This window comes from Protopterus annectens, chromosome 6.part1, assembly GCF_019279795.1.
Source record: "Protopterus annectens isolate FY-2018-M chromosome 6.part1, PAN1.0, whole genome shotgun sequence".
NCBI classification, from domain to species: Eukaryota; Metazoa; Chordata; order Ceratodontiformes; family Protopteridae; genus Protopterus; species Protopterus annectens.
The window spans coordinates 261746640-261770094 of NC_056738.1; the positions used below are offsets into that span (position 1 = coordinate 261746640).

Genomic DNA, 23455 nt, shown 5'->3' on the forward strand with positions numbered 1-23455 from the left:
TATTTTGTACTCGATAAATCCAGAAAGTGACATTTCAGTGTTATGGAACATTTTGAGGCAGTTTCAGTTTTTTTCAGGATATAAAATGAAGATAAAACAATGGTTACAGCCATAAATTATGTGCCTAAACATGAATTGGTTCAGTAATAACCATATTTATGAGGATATGATAAGATTAAGTATTTAGCAGTCTGGATTAAAATGACTTGTTAAGGCAGCAAAGGATGTGTAGGAAGGGACTACAGAAAAGATGATACAGAAACTGAACGTTCTTGATTATGGATATGAATAGCACGATATAAGCCATGAAAACTGGCTTTTACATATAGGTCAGGCACATTTTTTGTTTTTATCAACCAGTGACACGGTAGTTAATCATTAATAAACAGATGAAGAAATTTATCTGGGAGTGAAAGAGGTTAAGAGTTTTAAGTGGGGTAAGTGGCTACTCAGAAGAAAGTGTTTTATTAGAATTCCCGAGATATTTTAGAGCTACACAGTTAAGGCTCATACGCAACACAAGCAAAGTGGAAAGGGATAACGATGATGAAACGGGGGTGGACAGACTTTGAGAAATAAAGGGAGCATGGATTCTGGATGCAGTTCCTTGAGGAGAAAAAACACCATACAGAATATTACATTAATAAATTTGCAGAAAGTACACTTAAGAACTCAGCCAGCACAGCAACAAAGAAAGGACATTTTGCCAAAAGGAATGACTGCAAGTAGGAGTGCAGAAAATAGGGAAGAGGGGGCTGGAATTTACTGGAGAAAACTGGCAAAGGAACCAATATACAGAGAGCAAATAATTTATTTTATTTATTTTTATTTTACATTTGTTTACCGGGCTAGTCCAACTGGATATATTTCCATTTTCAGCAGAGGCCCGGGGAGAAAAGCTCCACATTTAGGTTAGTACAACAAGTAATTCAATAAAAAATAGCAGAAAAAAAAAAAAATACAGCGATTAGTAAAAAATGTACATACAAAATTCAGGTGAAAACAAAAATTATAACAAAAAGTTTATGCTAGGGAGGACATATTCCTTCTATTTACAGTATAGGAGAAGGGGAGTTAAACTTAGTAGGATATTCAAAGAGAGAAATATAGATAATCAAAAGAAAAAATGTAACCAACTAGAATTAATAATTAAATGAAACAGAGACTAACAAAGGTATTAGGAGCTAGTTTTTCAGATGGGAGAGGGTCATAAGATTAGTCAGGATTGATGCATGGGCATAGCCAGAGAGTCTTTAGGTGTTGTTTGAGTTTTTGTTTAAAGAGGAAAGGTGATGTTATAGTACTTATAGTGGTAGGTAGTGAGTTCCAGTGCTTACCTATGGTGTTAGAAAAAAGTGAATCGCCCGCAATGTTGTTGGACTTAGTTAGCTTCACAAGAGGTTTATTAGAGGAGCGCAGTGAATTTAGATTAGAATAGGGAGATATGAGATCTGAAAGTATGGGGGTATTTTCAGGTTGGTAGAATAACCTGTGTATAAAGGTAAGTTGGGAGACTAGTAGGGTATTATTCAATTCTAACCAGTTTAGTTGTAATAGATTAAGACAGTGGTGAGTTCTAAATGGATTTCCAGTAGCAAATCTAGCAATGCTATTGTATGCATTTGCTAGTTTAGTAAGGTTTTTTTTCTTTAAGTTAGTGTAAATGGGGGAAGCATAAAGAAGAGTGGAAATAAGATGAGATTGAGCGAGTGTAACTTTAGCCTGTGAAGATAGAAAGTTTTAATTCTAAATAAGGAGCCAAGTTTTCTATTTACAGTTTTGATAGTGTTATTAATGTGGTTTTCAAAAGTGAGGTTATTGTCAATTGTAATACCTAGGAGTTTAGTGGTAGAGTCAGGGACTATGTGTGTGCCATTATTAGAGGTAATAGAGAAGTCAATGAGGGAGGACTTCCTATTAGGACTGAAAAGCAGGAGTTTGGTTTTGTTGGCATTTAAAAGTAGGCAACGTTTCAAGAACCAAGCCTCAACTATGGTAAATATGTTCTGTGTTAGGGTTTGTAGGTCAGAGGAGGTATTGGCAGAGCAGATGAGAGTTGAGTCGTCTGCATATTGAATGCATGCGGCTTGAGGTATGGCTACATGTAAGTCATTTATGAATAAAGAGAAAAGGAGGGGACCTAGGATGGAACCTTGTGGTACTCCAAGAGTGACTGGCAGAAGAGATGAGAGTGTGTTATCCCAGAGAACAGCCTGTTGCCTGTAACTAAGGTAGGAGGTAAACCATTGAACCGCATTGGTATCAAGTGAGAGAGATTCAAGGGTTTTTAGGAGCAGATGGTGGTTTACCATGTCAAAGGCTTTTGACAGGTCTAAGAAGAGAGCAGATGTTAGGATACTATTATTGCGGTTTTTATTGATACACTCGGTAAATGATAGAAATAAGGTGGTAGTACTATGATATGGCCTAAAGCCATGCTGGCATTTAGCTAGTAAATTGTATTGAGTTAAATGGTACATTAGCTGATGATGAATACATTTCTCCATTATTTTTGCAAGGGAGATAGGAGAGCTATAGGTCTGTAGTTAGAATACTCTTTTGAGCTACCTCCTTTATGTAAAGGGATTATGTGGAGACTTTCCAGATAGCAGGGATGGTTCCTTCTGTTATGGTTCTATTTATAAGGAGGGATATAGGATAAGCTATTGCCTCAGCTGCTTTTTGAAGGTATTCAGATGGTAACTGATCTGCTGATGGGGTACAGGGTTTGAGCTTTTGGATGAGTTTCAGGATGTAAGAAGTAGAGACAGGTTTTATTTGAAATATGGGGAGAGTTCCAGGTGGACTGGTGGGGGTGTGTGATTTGTCTATAGAAAGTTTGTTTGCTAATGACTTAATGGTATCTGTGAAAAAGGTGTTGAAGGCATTGGCAGTTTGGTCTGAGGTATACATTTCAGCCCCTGATGGTAAGGGTGTACTAGAGCGGCCTGGGTGTAGGAGAGAATTTACGGTTGACCAGAACCTCTTGGGGTTATTTTGGTGAGTTTGTTGTAGTTTACAGTAATAATTTTTTTTGTCCAAAAATACAGCTTTTTTAGTGCTATTTCTTAATTGTCTAAAGGTTAGATGGTCAGAAATAGTTTTAGTAGTTCTCCATTTAGCCCAAGATTTATTTCTAAGGAGTATTTTTTGTCTTGTCTCTTTGGATAGCCAGGGGGCAGGTTTCGATTTAACTCTGATGGATCGTATTGGAGCATGTTGGTCAAGGATAGCTAGGAATTTGTTGTTAAAGTAATTAGTAGCATTTTCAAGAGTTAGGGTTTTTAGAGGATTCCAGTTACAAGCTTTTAGTTCATTTTGGAATAATAATGGGTTAAAGTATTTGTTGCTGCGTGAGACTCTGTAGGTAGGAGTATAATTAGTGTCATTTTTTTGTCTTATGATGTAAGTTAAGTAATGATCACTTAAGTCATCAGGCAAAGTTCCTACTTTGTAAGTTTGTTGTGGTTTGTTAACTAGGATCCAGTCTAAAATACTTTCTTTGTTATTGGGTTTATTGATTCTTGTGGGATTATTAATTGTCTGAGTAAAGCCATGAAGATTAATATGGGATGAGGGTTATTCGAGTTAACAGAAGACCAATCACAATTGAAGTCACCTAGAATGATAGTTTCTTGTGGGTAAGAAGAAGATATACAACTTAGGATAGTTTCAATTTTAGTGAAATTATTATCAGGAGGAAGGTAGATACAGATAATATACAATGATTTTTTATTGTTTAGTTGAAGTTTAGAAGTAAGGATCTCCACTTTATCATCATTTAAAGGGATGGCAGGTTGAGAAGAGATATTTAATACATTTTTAAATAGAAGCGCTACTCCCCCACCCTTACGTTTTAAGCGGTCCATTCTCAAAATACTATATCCCGGGGGAAGTATTTCATTGTCTTTAGTACCAGGTTTCAGCCAAGTTTCAGTAAGACAGAGAATATCAAAGGAGTGGGTATCTAGGAGGGTATGGAGATGGGCAATCTTATTATTGATGCTTCTGATATTCAGATGCCCGATCAGTAAGGCGTTAGAAGCAGTTGTTAGTGTAGGTGGGTTAAGGTGTAAAGTATTGTAGGTTGTATCAGAGAAGTTATTTGATGGTCCTGGGTTAGGGTGGATGTCACCATCACATAGGATTGGTATTTGTAGTTTAAGTGATGGTTTACATGTAAAGTCGGTTAGATATTTGAGTTTCCTTATGTTAGGATTATTAAAGTTAATGTGTGTATGTCTATGGAATTTGGGTAATAAGTAGTTGGGGGTACTTACAATGTTTGAGTGAGTGTAAGTATGACTAGGATTCTGAAAAGCTGTTTGTCTGTGGCAGGTAGTAAAAAGAAAATAGTTAGCCCTTTCATAGGATGTAAGGAAATAACAAAAGGTTAAGCATAAAGAGCATAAGTATAAGATTATTAGGTTATGTACTTTAGTTTTAGATAAAAGAGACATATTGCTATGAGGATATTAAGTCCTAGGAGGTAGGGTGAAAGGTAGGTGTAAGGGATAGTGGGAAGTGATTCAATTAGAAAGTAGAGGGAGGTATAGTAATTAAAGAGTGGTGGTAGATAAGGAAGCTAGGGAGGGACAGGAAAAGAGTTGCTGAAATAAGTAGTTAAAGGTGATAGGAAGGTTTTGGGAGGGGGTGTGGTTAGGGAAGTATAAGTGTAGGGACACTGGGGGTGGGTGGGATATGGGGGTAGGGTAGGGGAGCGAAGCGGGGCCGAACCAAATCAGTCGATTGTGTGGAGTCAATCAGCCCTTGCAGGCTGCTTCTCACTGAAGTGTAGCAGGCAGATAAAGGAGCACCCTAATGTAGGAGTAAATATAGGCAACAGTTTGCTGTAGAAAGACAAGTTACCTATATTCTGTGACTCATAGATTGCAAAAAAATACTGTCTTACAGATCCACTTGAGTGCAAGATATGGTGAAAAGCTCGGCAGATCTGTAAGTGAATCACAGTATTCTGCTGCCCTCTAGTGGCGTAAGGGGGGAGAGACCAAAAGTTTAGGGTACACAGGACAATCTACTTGGTGGGAGATAGGATGGCCTATGTAGGTTAGATAGGTAGGATCCACGAGTGTGCTGTCCCAGTTCCAACAGGTCTAAGCAAAATTAATTACAAATAGAGGGTACTTAAGACACATACATAAAACCAAAATTGGTCTAACAGCAATGGCCAGGTTGGGAGTTAAATAGAGATGCTTCCAGGTACTGAATGCTTTGCAATACTGCGTTGAGGCTTCTGAGAGGTTTAGTCACTTGAGGGATATCCTACAGCAGTGGGGAACTACCAATTAGTAGTACATGGATTCCAGGCTACAAAGAAGAAAACAGAGGAAGGTTATAAGCATAGGTAGTAGGTATCTACAGGAGAAAAGTGTAGCAGTGTGGTGGAGTGATAGAGTGGTGAGAGGATAAGAGAGCAACACATATAACATTAATTCAGAATTTAAAACATTAACAATTTAAGCAGTGTAACCACAAATGTAAGGTAAAGGATTAAGTTACAGATGAAAATAGGACATGTTTAGGAGTAATACAGTCTACAACACATCAGAATCTTATACAATTACATGAGCGACACTATAAAAGCTACAAATAGTGTAGCGACAGTGTTTGCAGCTAAATACCCTTCCCAAGTTTACTCTACAGTATAAGCAGAGGCAAAATTATCACCCTTTTTCAGTTCATTTCCATTAGCGACAGTAGTATCAAGCTAAAAAGTACTGTAGCGACAGTGAGAGCAGTTAAATATATTGATTCAGTTAAATTATCTTCATAATTCTACTCTTCAGATAGAAAAAACAGCAGGGTATATTTTACTCCTCTTTCAGGAGAATAGAACAGAGTCACTCCGACCCTTCTTAGGAGTTAGTGCGTTTAGTCGCAAAGCTTCCCGCCCAGCCTAGAGCTTAGCCCCTTCTTAAGTTTACTCTTGTATAATAAACAGAGGCAAAATATCCCCTTCTACATTACATGTACATAAGCGACAGTTGTTTCAAGCTAATAATACTATAGCAACGGTGACTGCAGTTAAATAAACTGATTAGTTAAATTACCTTCAGATTCTATTTTAAAAAATAAAACAGAGGCATAAACTAATCTCCTCCTTCAAGAAAATACAACGCAGTCACTCCGACTGATTCTAATATCGTATACTTTCAGTCGCTAGAGTTTCCCGCCCAGCCAGAGACAGTCATTAGGACAGTTTACACAGTATAGCTAAAAACCATAAAAACACCCGCATAGTACTAGCGATAGGTTGCAGTAGAAACGGCTATGGTAGAAAATGCAATACAACGCGTCAAAAATTATAGCAGTAGAAACAGCTATGACAGAAAAACCATAACAACGCGTGAAGATTACATGTAGTCACTAATGGTGACTACCTAACAGTTCTGCCCTACTCAATCAGTGTAGCTCTTTATCTAAGATAAAGTAAGAAAAATAAAACTAGAACAATACACTCGAGTTCTCAATGGTCAGCAAGTAACAGTGATTATTACACTCTGCAGTACAATAAAGCTGGCAATCGAGATTGGGTAAGCACGCACAATATCTAAAGTACGCAGATTAACTGGCTTGTCGCATTATTCATCTAGCAAGCAAATACATTACCCAGGCACAACAAACAAATGAAAATAGCATAAACAGCAAACATACACTGATGCATAGTTTAAAAAGTAGGTACTTACGATCAGCACACCACGCGGATAGCTAAGGGACGCTTACACCAGGGAGGTGAATTTTTCAAATATGGCGCCACAGGAGTGGACTAATACTTATAAGTTATGGGTGGGAGAGGGGAGGAGAAAATAAGTATGCTGTCCAATAGGGGGGGGGGAGGGATAAGTAAATAATCCAGTGGAGGGAGAGATGAGATAAAGTAGTATAACGAGGATAGGTCCTTCCAACCCACCGAACCAAATCAGTCGATTGTGATAAATAACTAGAGAGGGAAAGGCAATAGTGGAGAATAGACCTGTTAGTAACAGCCTGCATTTAATTGCTGGAACCTGTGTTCTGAGAGACTGCTTTCCAATCTATCTGCAAGTATACACAGCTGAGTATATATTTCTTTGCTTTAGAGTTTGTACTGTTACTTGCTGCTTAGATCTCTGTTGAAATTGTTTTCCCAACCCCCACCCCTATTTTTGTCTTGTAATTTAAATGTGGTGGCTTCTGCAGTGGCCTGCCCCACTGTAGATTTGATCTGAGACACTCCCCCAGTCCCATCTCTTTACCAAATTCTACCTAATAAACTCTTTCTGCATTTGCTTTTAGTCCTTTTAATTTAATTGCATTTTAAACTGTGTTTGGTCTAATATACTCAAGTGTGCTAGCTTGCACTGCATGTGAATTGTTTTTACTACTGTTTTTGCTACTTTTCTGTAAACAAAAAAAAAAAAAAACTGTAAGCCTGTTTCCTACCTTTCCTGTAACTAGTGTTCCAGAAACAGATTTGCTGTATCCAGGACTGTATATGTAAGCTTCTGAGCCCCCAAGCCTTTCTGTGTTGGAGGGAAGCCTTCTAGTTTATTTGTGGGAATGTTAAGTACTAGGTAACCTGTCTACCACATGAGTGGTTCTGGCCCAGAAATTGTAGTTACTGGCCGTTTGGGCAATCTCTTCCATCTCTCTCAACTTTCTGATTTGAAAGCCTGCATTTGCACTTGTTTCTGTCCGGTAACTCGTCTAGTGCAGATACAGATTCTTAGTTTTAGCACTTAAATTTGCTTATTCATGCTCAGCACTTTATAGAACATGTAAGCACTAAATAAGCTACTAATTACTATAGCACTCAACCTTCCTCATTACCTAGAGGAAAACAGTTTTTGTACTTGCGTTTCTCACTCGCTTAGAGAAAAACAGCTCCTGGACTCACTTTCCTCACTTATCTAGAGGAAAACAGTTTTTTATTCAGGCATGTCCAAGGGTCAGCTCCCAGTGTTCTCTCCTGTCTATCTAATGAATCTGGGCATCTTGAGGCAATGTAGAAATTGCCTCATGTACACAGACAACCCTCTCCTCCTACCACCCAACACTACAACCTGTGAGAGATGCACTTATCTAGCCAAACTGGAGGTAAAGCTCTCTCCAACCAACACTGAACTTGACAGTCATGAGGAGAAGGTAAACATTTGCACCACACCACACTAATCACAGTCTCACTAAATCTACACCACCAAAATCCACACATAGCAACACAAAAACATTCGCAGAGGCTCTCAATAACAATCAGTCTAAGCAATAGAGACGCAAGCAATCTCCATCCCCCAACACAACCCAAATGACACACAGACCACAGACTCAGTGTGCCACTCAACCACAGCCAATAAGGCAAAACAACGTACCCAACACACTAGTCATAGGTGACTGTATAGTCACGCACACTGAAGTCCCACTCACCTGGCTAAACAAGGAGAAGGTTACTGTCAGCTGCCTGTCGGGTGCCAGGATCCGCCACATAACCACAAACTCAGGTCACTCCACAACTAGTACAAATATGACTGTCACTGTCCATGTTGATGTGAGTGACCTGACACGTACCTCCCTGGCCTACATGGAAGAGCTCTCCGATCTTGTAGCGCAGGCAGGTATGACCCTAGCCCTGAGTAGCATTCTGCTATTGCCCAGAATGATACCGCAGTACAAGGACAAAATGATTGACTTCAACAATTGGCTAAGCTTCTGGTGTCATTCTAAGGGGATCCAGTACTGTTTGTTTGTGATGACATGGTCGACAGACCACGATGCTTTGCCATAGATGGCCTGCACCTGTCGCCCCTGGGATTCCGGATACTGGCTAAGGCTCTTGCTGCCCCTATAGTGCCTTTTTTACGCAAGGTTCAAATAACAAATTCACCACCGTAACAGGAACAGGCAAGCAAAAACTGAGGGTAATGATACTCAATGCTAGAAGTCAAAATCTCAAAATGCACTCACTCGAGGCACTCCTTAAAATGGAGTACATAGATATCTGTGCAGTCACTGAGACCTGGTTCAAGGCTCCAGAGAGCACCCCTGCACTACCAGGCTGTAACTCATACCACACTTTTCGGCCACGTAACCTGGACCGAAACACCAAAGGCGGAGGTGTGCCCATATTCATTAAGGATATCCACACCTCTAGGCTAGTTGCTCAGCATAATGCATCCGAGGTTATCCAAATGCAACTAACTCTGGGCAAAACTGCAATCCAAATTGTAGCTTGCTACAGATCCCCCACCATGCCCCAGGATTCCCACTCCTCTTTTCTTGATGTACTGGAAAATATTAGGGTTCAACCAAACACCCTAATAATGGGTGACTTCAACTACCCCACCAGGAACTGGGAAAACTACCTGTGTACCAACTCCTTAGCTCAACTCTTTCTGGAATTCATAAACACCAATGCCCTGGATCAACTTATCCACACCCCCAACAGGGGCAACAATATGCTAGACCTAGTCATTACCAACATGAGTGACCGGTGTTCCACACCTGAAGTCAAACTCCTCGTTGGTCCGATCCGACCATAAGCTAATCACCCTTGATATCCACAGCCTGCCCCCACCCCCCATTAAGGAAACCAAGGTAAAAAATTTCTCCAAAGCCAACTTCATGATTCTTAAGACAGAAGTGGTGAACTTCATGACACCCATGCAGATGGACAATACAGTTACAACTGCTGAATCCTACACAAATGCACTCTATAAGCACTTACATGAGTGCATGGATCATGCTTTCCCAAACAGAACCAAGATGCTATCCTCCAAAAAAAGGAAGTCAATCTGGTGGTCCCCTGCCATAAACAAACTGTACAACAGAAGGAAGAAACTGTTGCAAAAGAGAGTAAAATCCCATGAGTGGAGGAGCTCCCTGGTCAGCCTCAGTAAGAAGCTGAGATCCCTTATAAGATCCTCCAAAGCTGGCTATGAAAACAAAATTGCCACTAATTCCAAGGACAACCACAAAACATTCTATAGCTATGTCAAGAATCTCGATGTCAACACCCGGTTCTGCTCCGAGTTACAGCACAAAAGCATGAAAATTACAGAAGCAAATGATATTACCAACATCCTGGATAGGTTCAGTGCTTTTACCCCCACCCCCACCCCCTAAAGGGCCCACATCTATACAGGAAGAATGCAGAGTCCCTGTAATCACAACTACAGAGGTAAAAGCTGCACTCTCTAAAGCCAAAAACACAGCATGCATGGGACCAGACAACATCCCAGGCTGCGTTTTACACAAACTTCAGAACGAACTGGCTCCCCACTTAAGCACCATGTTCAATAATAGCCTTGCATCAGGCTTTGTGCCCACTGAATGGTGCACAGCAACAGTTATCCCACTCCACAAAAGGGGCGCCACCACGGATCCCAAGAACTATCGACCTATTAGCTTGACAAGCCTGGTCTGCATGGCCATGAAACGTATCATCATGGAACTCAAAGACAATGGTAAACTCCAAACTCTGGATCCCACCCAGTTCGGGTTTGTGAAAGGCAGATCATGCCTCCTGAACCTGATAGACTTCTTTGAGGCAGTCACTAAAGCCGTAGATGAGGGTAAGGTGGTTCACACAGCCTATCTTGACCTTGCCAAGGCTTTTGACACCATCCCCCTTTCTGGAATTATAGCTAGACTCACTAAACTAGGTATAAATCCCTACGTCACAAGATGGGTTACTAACCGGCTCACTGACAGAACCCACACTGTAAAAGTTGCAGACTCCAAATCTGACCTCAAAGCAGTGACAAGTGGAGTACCACAGGGTTCCGTCCTGGGACCTCTCCTGTTTGGTATCTACTTCTCTGAAGTACAGGCTAACACAGAAGGCCTTTGGCTAACGAAGTTCACAGATGACTGCAAACTAGGAGCCATAGTAAAGTCCCCAAATGATGTGGACATCCTACAGAAGGGCCTCGCTGAGACAGATGCCTGGTGCCAAAAAGTGCAGTGTCATCCCCTTTGGTAAAAACTCTATACCCATGAACTACCACACAGGCAGCAATCTACTTAACACAGAATGTGTGATAAGAGACCTTGGGACCCAGGTGAACAGTAGTCTCTCCTTTGAGCCACATCGCTACAGTAGTCAGGAAGTCTTTCTACGTGGCACACCTCATCATAAAAGGGTTCTCATCCAGGAAAGAGGTAATTTTTCCCCTCTACCCGACACACAGACCCATTAGACAGTACAATGTCCCTTTTGGAATGTACCTCACAAGACATCTGCAGCAGCTGGAAAGGCCACAGAGGTACCTCACAAAGAGGATTACTGGCCTCAAACAAATGCCCTACACTGACCGCCTCAAAAAAACTCCAGCTTTACTCTGTAGCATATCGCCTACTCCGAGGTGATCTCTGCCTAACATATAAAGCTATGTCAAACCCAGAGCTGTTGGACATGCTACACTTAAAGAAATCCCAATCCCTCCAAGCTACACGCTCTAGGGACCTAAACCTTGTCACCACAATAAACAGGACATGCTGGAGGGATAGATTCTTGTCCCAGAGACTTCCCATACTCTGGAACAGGCTACCCATCTATGTCAAGCAAAGCTCTTCATTAGCACTCTTCAAGAAAAATCTTGATGAGCGCATGGGAAATAGGAAATACACCCCAAGGATCACTTCTGTGTTTCTGCTCGACAGTGGCACAGGAAAATAACTTTCTTGGGTGGCATAAGCCAGGGAACCTTGTTGGCTAGGCTTACGTAGGCCCTTGGGCAGACAGCCTAGTACCTATCTATGAACCTATAAGAAGAAATTTGGACTGCAGGTTTGAGATTGCCTTCCCTACCAGGGATTGATATTTATTTATTTTGATGTGTTAACCTGGAATGTCCAACTGAGTGTGAGCCCATTTTCAGTGTAGGCCCAGGAAGAAATGCTCCACAGACAAACAGTAGTGAAGATAAGAACATGAAAAGCAATTTTAAACAAGCTTACATACACAGATTAATATAAATACAAAAGTATTATTAATTATAAACAGCAATATAAAAGTACAATAAGGGTAAGTCAGAAGGCAACAGGGTATACTTATTGTTACAAACAAAGGAAAATACAGAGAAAGATAGAAGAAAACAGGAAGGTAAGTAGAGTAAAGTCGTTTATTGATAGTAAAGAAAAAGTTAAAGGGAAAGGGAAGTGAAGAGTAAGTAATACAGAGATAAAATAGTTAAGTACAGATTAGACAGGGATAGATCCAGGAGTTATGAAGATTTTCTTTTAGAACTTTTTTTGAATTCATAAGAGTTAGATTTACTCCAAGTTAGGGCAATTGAGTAACTGTATGAATGTTGGCCTGTTTTAGGTTGACAGATTTCCAAGTGCAACTGTTTAGAACTCATGAGAGTATCAGTACGTTGTATAATGAGACATGAGGGAGGAGATACTGGAGCAACAGCTGGCCTTTAGATAAGAGTAAATAATGCTCGATGTGAAAATTCTAACCAGTTTAAAGATTTGAAGGAGAGAGAGAGTGATGGGAGTTGTAAGGTTGATTAGCCACAAATCTAGCTACTTTGTTGCGAGTGAGTTCTAACTTGATTTTTAGAGAGGATTGTATGTTGGTTAAGATATGTAAGCCATAAAAAAAGACAAGGAAGATAAGCATAGGCTAGTGGGAGTCTTGAACTTGATAGAAAGAAGTGTTTTATTTCTGTACACAAGTACAAGTTTTTGGTGTGTCTTTTTTATACAGTGATGGATATGCAAGTCAGACTTCAGTTGATCATCAACAATTACATCCAACAGCTTGGTATGTGATTCAGCATTAATAATATTACTCGGAGATGAGATGGAGAATATTTGTTTAAGAGGAGTGACAGACTGGAAAAGATGAGAGAAGTTTAGTTTTCTTGGGATTAAGGAGTTGAATGTCAGTAAGCCAACTTTCAATTGGAGTTAAAGAAATGTTGAGTTAAGATGAGGAGATGGATATGATTGTGGAATCATCAGCACATTGAACAACAGTAGAATTATTACAGGAAGAGTGGATCATAGGAGGTTACTAGGTTAATGGCCCTGTGGCCCTTACAAGCCTAGCCAAGAATTTATCCCCAAAAAGAACCAATAAGTAAAAATGTTAAAATGTAATGGTCCCAAAAATGGAACCTTGAGGAACACCTGTATTAAAGGAAAGAAAAGGAAAGAGAAGAGACCCAATTTAAAGACCACTGTCTGTCAGTGAGATAGCTAGGGAGCCAAGAAATAGTAGAATTAGAGAGACCATGGGGAGGCAGTTTTCACAGGTGCTTCTGGTGAGAAAGAGTGTCAAAGGCTTTAGAGAGATTCAAGAAAAGGCAGGAAGGAAGAAGTTGGTTATCTCTGGCTTGGGAGATAGTTTGTGTGAAAGAAATAAGTGCTGTAGTTTACTGCGATAAGAACGGAAGCCATGTTGGGTGGTAGAGAATAAATTTTATTGAAGATAGTCCATGAGCTGCTTATGAACATATTTTTATAACTTGTAACTTAGAAATGGGGGACAGAATAGCTATAGATCGACAGAAAGTTCAATGGAGTGACCTCCCTTGTGGATTGATACATTATAAAATTGCTTCTAGACTGAGGGAACAGTAGAGTGACATATAGATCAATTAATAAAAATTATGATAGGGTAAGCTAAAGAGTTAGCAGCTATTTTGAGGAAGTGAGAGGAAGATTACCTACAGAGGTAGAGCACAGTTTTAGTTTAAGTAGAGATTTTATTTAACTAGTGGGAACATGTTTAAGAGAAAGGATTTTCTGTGTAGAGGAACGGGGGTGGTCATCGATATTAGATGCATTATTATTCTGGCTTAATTTGCTGATTGAGTCAATGAAGTAGGAGATTAATACAGTGGCAGTTTCAAGTGGAGTGCTATTACGGCAAGAATTAGGATTAGATGGCCTACCAGGGTAAGGATCTTATTTACAGTGTTCCAGAATTGTTTGGGGTTGCTATAATTGTTAGTCTGATGATTTTGGTGGGAATTCTTCTTGTCCAAGTTGACATGTTTTTTAGTGCGACTTTTAAGTTCTTTATAGGTTTGGAGATGTAAGGGAGTTATTAATGTTAACCAGTTTTTCCAGGCTTTGTCTCTCAAGAGCATCAGTGAGAGAGTAGATTGTGTCAACCATGGTGTAAACAGTAATTTTACTCTATTTTTTTCTGAGGGGAGCCAGATAACTTAGGATATCTAGAAAAAAATGGTTTAATGTACTAAAGGCATCATCTAGGGGGTAAGTAATTAAGGAAGGACCAGTTAATTGAGGAGAGTCTGTTGCTGAATTCATCAGGACTGAATTTAGACAGTCTGACAATATCAAAGTACAACAGGCAGAGAGAAAGGGATATGGACAGCCTAAGTGAAAGACCTACTCTGGAAGAGTTTTTGGCTGAATCTAGATCTGAAACGGTTTTGAAACAGGGATAACAGGTAGGTCACTTAACACACTGTATCTTAACTATAAGAATCAAAGGAAGTTAGAAAAGAACAGGAAGAAAGACTGGAAAAATAATGTACAAGGGAACAATGGGAGGACATAAGTATGGCTCCAAAGTATTCAACAAAGTCCAGAAGGTTTAGGATTTTTGCTTGGAAGTGTTTGCATAGGCATTTTTATACCCCAAGCAGACTTCAAAGAATGTTTCCTCAGGTAGATAACAAATGTTGGAGGTGTGATGGGGAAGAAAGGGGTAACTGGGAATGTGTTGTTTGGTAGTGTAATGAGCTGGCAGATTTTAAAAATTACCTACAGAATACACAGTAACACTGGGGAGCCAACTGGGTGTAACTAAGGAAATGATCCCTTAGAGCTGACACAGGATCTAAATTGCCTAGACATAGTAAGGCCTTATTAAGTTTAATTCTATTGCTTGCCATAAAAGCAGTTACTAGAAAATAGAAATCAAAATCCAAACCAAATGTATTTGAAGCACTGAATAGCATAACAGAAATAAAAGAACTGGAAATGGATCTTTAGAAAAGGGAAGGAGCAAATTGCATAGAAATAAATGGAATTTGTGGGAATGCATGCAAAATAATGTTAATTTCAGAAGGAATGAGGTTTAAGGGAATGTAGGAAATTAGCAACTTCTGTAATACTGGACTAAACAAGAGGAGTTGTAAAGAAAGAAAACATATGTATAATGTATGAATATGAAAAATACTGTTAATGTGTTTTGTTTTCATTTCTAGTAATGTATTTGTGCCTGTGTTATAAGTGATAATTTAATAAAGATATTTAATATAAAGCCTGGTTTATTTTTTAATCAACTGATTAACCAATGGGAATGACTTCTGTACGTATATAATGACAGCACTCAGTTTTGTATTCTGATGAAGTCCCCTTTCAGTGGGACGAAAGCACTCAATATGTGGAAATAAACTGGATTTTAAACCTATGTGACCTTCTTTTGTGTTATATTTTCTAGGTTTTATGTTTAAAAAAAAACTATTTGGTTATGAAAAAGGACTAAACAAGTGTGTTACCTAGAAAGTCATCAAGTGCTGACACTGCTGTTTCAGGCTCCTCATCATACAGCTCTTCACACCCTTCCAGTGTTGGTAAGTGCTCTGAATATTCAAAGGGTTGAAGGTTGTCATGTTGTTCATCTTTTTTACTGGCATTCATAGGAACAGGTACCAACGGTGGTGGCAATGTCTGTACATCAGATGAGCCTGATGCAGAGGATTTTTGAGAATCAGCACCCTGTAAACCAAATCACATGATATAAAATACAGAAGTTCTTAAACACACACAACTCCTTGAAACATAAAAATACACACAATTTCACTTGATGGTAATAAAACAACTATTTCTACAAAGGCAGGACTGTAAACAAGCTTTTAGCATTTTACAAAAAAAAAAAAAAATAAGAACCCAAATTATAAAAATTACATTAGCATTCACATGCTCTTAGAGGGTCTTTAAACTGCTTTATGATCTCCCACTCACAGACAGCCGCAGTGGTGCAGCAGTAGCGTTGTTGCCTCACAGCAAGAGGTTCTCCTGTTAGATTCTCAGCTGGAGTGCCTTCTGTGTGGAATCTGCATGTCCTCCTAGAGTGGCATTCGAAAGACATGCGTGAATGGGCGTGCCTTCGCTGAAGGTTGGGCATCAGGCTGGCAACTCGGCACCATAAAAATCTACTGCCTATCATTAGTGGACCGGAGTTCCGCTGTGGCTACCCCTAACTGGGAAAAAGCTGAAAAGACAAACGTGATCTCCCACTCGCATCCTTAAAATCCCAGTCACTCAACCAAAGTCCCTGTCCAGTGAATGAACACCAAGTCCAACAAACATTCAGGAGTTTTAGAATTTGTCTTTTCATTCCAGGGTCTATGACATTCTGATCACCCATGTGCTGATGCATTCCTAGACATCTAATCAAAGTGAGCTAGGTGTGACTGTTGTCAAGAAACTCAAATGTAGCCTAGGCAAAGGACGTCCATTTTATTTTGTTCCCTGTCCCAGCTGGTCATCAGGTGCTTGGCTCCTCTGTTATAACTTCTATCCTCCTTCTTGATAGTGCCTGAGAGAAGTGAAGGTGGCTGGAGGTAGAGGTGTTTCAGTTGATGGTATCCCTGGCTGAGGCTGCCTTTGACAAACAGGGACAGGTTCATAGAGTAAAACTAGCAACTACTGGCATCACACTTCTGGCAACATGGTTTTTCTAAACCCAAACCCCATTGCACTGTTGTAATGGGTAGGCTGGAAGGGCAAGGAGATGTGGACTGTGAGAACATGCCAGCCACATCCTGGGACAGATGCACCTCCTCAGCCTACCTGACTTAGCCTAGAAATCTTAGGAAGTCTAGGTATCCACCAGGGCTTAAAAAGGGACCAACCCTGATCATCAGGTGCCCTCTCTACCAAATCCATCATGTGTCTGCGCTGCTAATCAAACTTTAATCACTAAAAGCATAGTCAAGGTTTCATCACTCCATGAACCAGAGCTGGCGAGGCAATATAATCCTGTTCTCAAAGGGTGACATCACCTTCAAATATCTAGTGGTTTCAGTTACTTCACCTTTTCTCCCAATATTTAAAAATCACAGAATGTGTACTTCATCTCAATACTACTCTGGCCCTTGTATGACTGAACTACCCTGACAGAGTGATCTCTAGATTAATCTACCTGTATTTCAGCTGTCCTTACAGACATCAAGACTTAATCCCAAACTCAAGTTTACCATCATAAAATGCCACTGTCTTTTCAACACCAAATTCCCTCAGTAGAGAGGGAATGGATTTTAATTTTCAATACCTAGCATACGCTACTCCATCAGAAAGCAGCTCTAGCAATCATTAGTTTTTCTACAGTCCCCCCTACACACACACACACACACACACACACACACACACACACACACACACACACACACACACACACACACACACACACACACACACACACCAAATAAAAGGGGATAATCATAACTGCAATTACCACAAAAGTAAGACAAAATATGAAAGGATCAGACAAAATATGACAGGATCGGATGGGAGCCTGTAACCTGCGGACTCTCCACAGGTCACTAAATCTAGGCTATGTATCCACTAATATAGATAAATTACTGTGTTAAAATTGAATTATAAAGTAAAAACAGAATTTCAAAAGCCAGAGAACCTTCCAATGATGACATTACCTGAAATCCCAGACCTAAACAAAATTACAAATAATCCGATGAACTAGTGCTATGATGCAGTATTTCATGAAACTACAGACTTATAAACTGTTGAAAAGTCTTCCACATGTAATCTTACAAATGAATGGAAAAAAAGCAGCACACCTTGAAGAACTCTTTCAGCTGTGGGCTATTGGACAAGGCAGGAATGTTTACAGTAAACTTTAGCAGGTTCTCTGCACTACTCCTTCGTTCTTCAATGACAGCAGCATCAAAGCGACCTGGGAGAAAACAGCAATAAGGGATATTAAAGTTCAGCATAAGACACAAATAATTTCAACTTTCTTTAATTACAGAAAAAAAATGTTATATGTGCTAGACAAATGTGAATGACTGATTTTGCATGAAAAGCATTACCTTTTTTAAAAGACAACTACAGCAGAAACTAAAAAATGTTTAAGTGAGGCACAGGTTCATATTTCCGAACAGCACGCTTAGTGCCAGCAAGTGTCACTACTGCAAATTAGATAAAAAGCTTTCCTAGACTGCCAAGTACATTCCCCTATTACATAATAAGACACAGTGCTATGCCTCTCTTGATCTTTGGTAGGACACAAGAAGCATTAGAAATTCAAAAAAGTAAATAAATACCCAAGACCACCTACACCAGAGGTAGACAGTGGGACAGTATGTTATGGAGGACATATCTGATCCTCCAGACCTTCTATTACATTACATGCATAGCACTCGTACCTGATAAAAGGAGGTCCATATCCCATAATGGCAGGGTGGAGTCCCATGCAAATACATCTGTGTGGTCCTCCATATGATTCAAACTTACTACAGTGATCCTAAAGGAACATCTGGACCGCAACACTTTCTTTCAAAGATGTTAAGAAGTCCAAGTAGATTCTGAGGAGATGGTAAATGACACAGTGGTATTTAAGCAAAATGGTTACTATAACAGAACTGAACAGTCAGATCACCATCTTGTAACTTGGAAACATTTTGATCAGGCTTTCTCCTGGAAGAGTGGGCCAATAGCTGGCTACCTTGAAACAACAAAGGCCAACTAACACTCCACATTGCCACATTGCAGCACTCCGCTGTCCAGAATTTCTCACAATGTCAAGATTTTTGCCTCATATTTTTGATGTGTTCCTCCAAAAATTTGTGGGTTTCAGTTAAACACCCGAGGATTGATGCCACTAAATTATGATATATGAGTTTCAGACTTCATACCCTTCAGAAAATGCATACCAATCCTATTATTCTTTCAACTTTCTAAGCTCATTACGAGCAGTATTTATGTATATTGATCTGTACTCACATTTATTTATTTTTCTTTGTAAAATAATTATCTTTAAAAGAACTTTTCTCCACAGGCCTCTGCTGACAACAGGTACCATTATCAATCGGACTTTCCCATTAAACAAATGTCAGTCACTCACTCAACCAGTAACTAAATAAAATTTGAAATCTGTCCCCAAGTTTGGGCCTTTGCCCCCCCATTAATTATGGCTTTATCCAGGACTCTTGGGCCAAGAGGTTGAAAGGTATGTTGCACATTCCTACAACGCAGGAACATATGTAGATGAAAAGACTGGCTAAAATTGGTAGCAACTTCAGGAATAAAGGAGAGATTATTGTGGAGAATGGCCCTGTCCATATGAAATACCAAACATGGAGGAACAACAGATATGTACATCTAAGAAAGTCTCTTGGAGAAGTCATAATCATGAAAAGTAAAGTCTTCCAAGAAAGGTATTTGAATCAGCAGAGGCTGTCAGTTCAAAGGGAGGCAAGGTCAGTTTCAACAAAACACAAGTCCACAGTATAACCAGATCCTCTACAGCAGGTCCAAGCAAGAATGTACTCTTCAGAAAGGCCTTATAAACATTTGACTCCACAGAAGAGCTAAAACCTTTATGGTAATTATAAAATGGCTTCCAGATGTACCTTGACAAGAATAATTAAACGTGTATTTAAAAATATGATATAGACTGTCCAACTTGAATGGCATGGGTGGTGGGCTGAAAAAGGATCCAGTCTTTTGCTTGTGGGCCAAACACAAAAAGCTTCCATCTGCATTTCTATGTCTCAAGAATATTTGGTTTTAAGGAAAAAATAATCTGAACCACTTGAAATGAAAAAGAGGTGTCATCAGTTGCTAGTAGAACTTGAGACACCATGCAGTTTGAGGGAATATCCAGGTGAATCTTGCATTATGAATGAGTTAATAGTGCCATAAATGGATGCAGTCTCAAGGACCTCTCTTCGCAGATGAGGTAAAGACAGTGTGAGCCAAATTTGGTGAGGCCAGTAGGGAACTAAGAGAATGACTGACCCTCTGACAGAGGAAATGGGGACAGACATGCCCGCCTATAGCAATGTTTCCTGGCATTTAGAGGCTCTCTTATGGAAGACCCTCATCACTCTAGAAAATGGTGACAAGCATAGTGCAGAACAGGGGCTCATCTCGACGCCAAAGTACTGCTGGGGCACCCCCCACCAAACAAGTTGACAGATTAGGAAGAGATACTTATTGTAAATTGTCTTGGTAATACAAACCTAGGGTCTACAGTGAAGCTTGCTTCACTTCAGGAACTTCTGAGTCACCAAAGGGCAAAGGGTTACCACTTACGGGGCATCAGTATATAATAATAAAGTCTGTGCAGTACAACACTGATATATCCTAGAGTACAGTAAGCCAACATGAAGACAATCTTACTGGATAGCCACTTTTTTACATCCTCACAGCTTCTCAGCATAAAGAATACAACCATGATGCTTCACGTTTTGGATGAACAGAACTATGGAAACGTTGGTGTGAATGGTAATTACACTAGATAAAGATGCGGTGGAATGGCAGACTTTTGGAAAGAGTTGGTACTATTATTTACTTGTGTCTCAAGCCATATGTAGTTTCCCTCCCTTCTTAACTCGGAGAGTAGACATATTATTGCTAAGTTTAAAGATGTCAAGTGGCTTTACTTTCTTGTTACTACTGATGTGAAACAGTTACAATTGTATTAGCCCTGACTGAGGTATTGCTATACACTTCCAGATTTACTTTTCATTAGCACATTTTGTATTTTGCAAGTTATAAAAAGACATTTTTACATTAGATTGCAGAATCTACTGTGATAGTTTCTCTCTTCCATGTTAAATGTCTCAAATGCTATTTTAATTTCTTGTTTTCTGAACAGATAGCAAATGCATAGAGATTTGTTTTTCTGCAATTACCAGTGATTAATTGTGTTGTTCATTTACTGCTACCTGATACACAACCACTGTATAAGGCCTCCCTCATCCAGACTATTGTCCAGTCCCTCAAGCAACTCACCCACACTGCTGCAATCTCGCATCTGACCTATATTGTTGATAGCACATACGTTATAGAACTCCCAGCATTCTATACCCCCACATTCCCTCTTACTCATTTCCTCCTCTATTCCCCCTACTCGCATCCCACCAGCCTCACCTCACTCACCCACATACCAGCATCTGACTCCCCGCCCTTACTGCTCTAGACTAAAACATTAACCCCAGAGACTTTCTCTTTTCTTTTGTTTCTATTCCAGCTCACTAGGTCTAACAATCAAGCCTCTCACTTGTCTTGAATTGCCATATATTTTCCTCCTGCCACCCTGCCCAGAAGAAACAGCTAATTTCCCAGTCCTAAGCCTGTAACATCTCAACACTAGTGCATGTAAGCTCCAATGGTGTCAATGTTATTAGTAACATATGTCCTAGTCCACCTACCTGTATACTAGCTCTTCCCGTTATTGTGCACACTCGCAGGGACATCCACTCTTGCCTGAGCTATTTCTACCTGTAACATCAGTTGTCCACCACTACGTGGCAGCAGATACAACTCCCCTCTCCAGAAGCTGACCGTCCCAAACAGTCCAAACACTCCTGCCCTACAGCACCTGTCCCATTCCAAGAGACCAAGCAGTGCCTCTCTTTATACTAACAGTCTGACGTTTGAGCCTGTAACCCAAAAGAAAGATTTAAACAGAATGGAGGCCATACTATCCTGACAAAACATGTTCACTCTTACCAGTATCAGAAACCCCTCCAATCTGGAATTGACTAAATACTCCCTGACAGTTTCTCACTCACCTCCGGTGGAGCTCTGCCCACTCCGTTCCCCCTGCAGGCTCACTCTGCTTCCCTACCTTGCCCCCAAATCCCACACTCCCCCACTATATGTACATTTATACATCCCCAACTCCTCCCACTTCCTCCTTTCACCGAATTACACCCTCACTAAATTTCCATACGTAACATAATACCCTCTATCCACTGCAATAAAATGCCTCCTCTTTACATCTAACATTTTTATTAACCCTTTTAACCTCTCTAATTTGCCCTACTTTCCTTACACAAATGCCTACTACCTTCCTAACCTCACCCTCACATCCTACAAACACCTACCAGAGCACCTTTACTCCACCCTTCCCCTACCATTTCTGACAAACTCCTTCCAACACTACCCTACTTTTCATACTCAAAACTTTTCCTATACCTTACTCTTTACACTTATGCATCCAAACAGGCCCTAAAAAGCCCTCCCCCTTTCAAACCTCTAACTCTCCCTCCTCTCTCAGCTACCTTACACTCCCTCCACTGCATCTCCCTCACAATCACCGGTGACATTCACTCCAACCCTGGTCCAACTACCTACACAAAAAACAATAGCTCCCCTCCTACTCATTGCACCTCACAAAAATCCCTTCGCCTAGTCACATTCAATGCCCAAAACCTTAGAAATAAAACTCCTAACCTCCACACCTGACTTCCCCATAACCACCCTGACATAACAGCCATTACTTAAACCTTATATACAAGGCAACAAAATCCTTCCCCCCAGGCTACCAAATTATTTGCAACAATAGACGGGTAGTGGTGTAGCCATTATCTACTCCTCCTCGCATATCATTACCCCTTACACCAGGGGTTCCCAAAGTGTGTGCCGCAGCACTCTGGAGAGCCGCAGCTTCCACACAGGGACATCGCAAAATAATACCCTTCATTTACGATTTCTTCTTTTGTTTTAATTTTCGTGCTGTCTGCGCTGATGTCATCACATGCGCGATGATGTCAGCTCCGTCAGGGCTACCAGCCTGTCGGAATTGAGCAAGGAGCTCACACATTTCTGGCTGGGCATGGCTGCTCAAATGCAAGACAGAACGGCAACGATCCTATTATGTTCGGGGAACAAGAATCGGACTTGCGGCAGGTACGGCCAGAAAGAATGAAAACTCCATGCAAGTAAGGAAACTTTCAGAGAAGTGTGTGTGTGTTGGGGGGGGGGGGGACAAGCTGTGCATATCATCATGGGCAGTATTTATTTCATTTCCTGAAAGCCAGATGTCTAAGGTGTACCTGGTCAAAAGATGGCAATGTGGGGATGATTAGCCTGTCAGCTGACTTTGCATTATTAGATTACCATTAAGCAACAAGTGCTGTTTTGTCAGATCTGCTTTTTCATATCATCACCAGTGATTTGAGTTCTACCAACTATGCAAATACTTGAGTCATATTATACGTACAAAGGGCAGTAAGGTTTGAAAAAGCTTTTTTGCAGGACAGACTCACCAGTAACACCAGCACAGGGCTTCTGCGTTATACTTCTACATACAAATAAACAACCACTGAGGTGCCATAAACTCAGAAAAATATATTTACAGAAACAGGCTGTGTATTTGAGTGCCTCACACTGCAGTACACAGACAAGTGGGCTGTTTGAAAAAAGGAACCATGCATAAGATAACTGTTTGTGTCTGTGTGAAACATGTTGAAATATATTACAATAAGCAGAATTT

The 23455-nt window shown here is 40.3% G+C and overlaps 1 protein-coding gene across 1 annotated transcript in view; it reads right to left on the reverse strand.

The window, feature by feature from the left end:
- SNX15 (sorting nexin 15) overlaps nt 1-23455 on the reverse strand; it is a 338349-nt gene that overhangs the window by 123768 nt on the left and 191126 nt on the right. The window contains exons 4-5 of the mRNA XM_044075364.1: nt 17787-17902; nt 15483-15702 (exon numbers count right to left, since the gene is read on the reverse strand). Of these exons, the coding sequence (XP_043931299.1) occupies nt 15483-15702; nt 17787-17902 (336 nt within the window). The remainder of the gene's footprint in view (nt 1-15482; nt 15703-17786; nt 17903-23455) is intronic.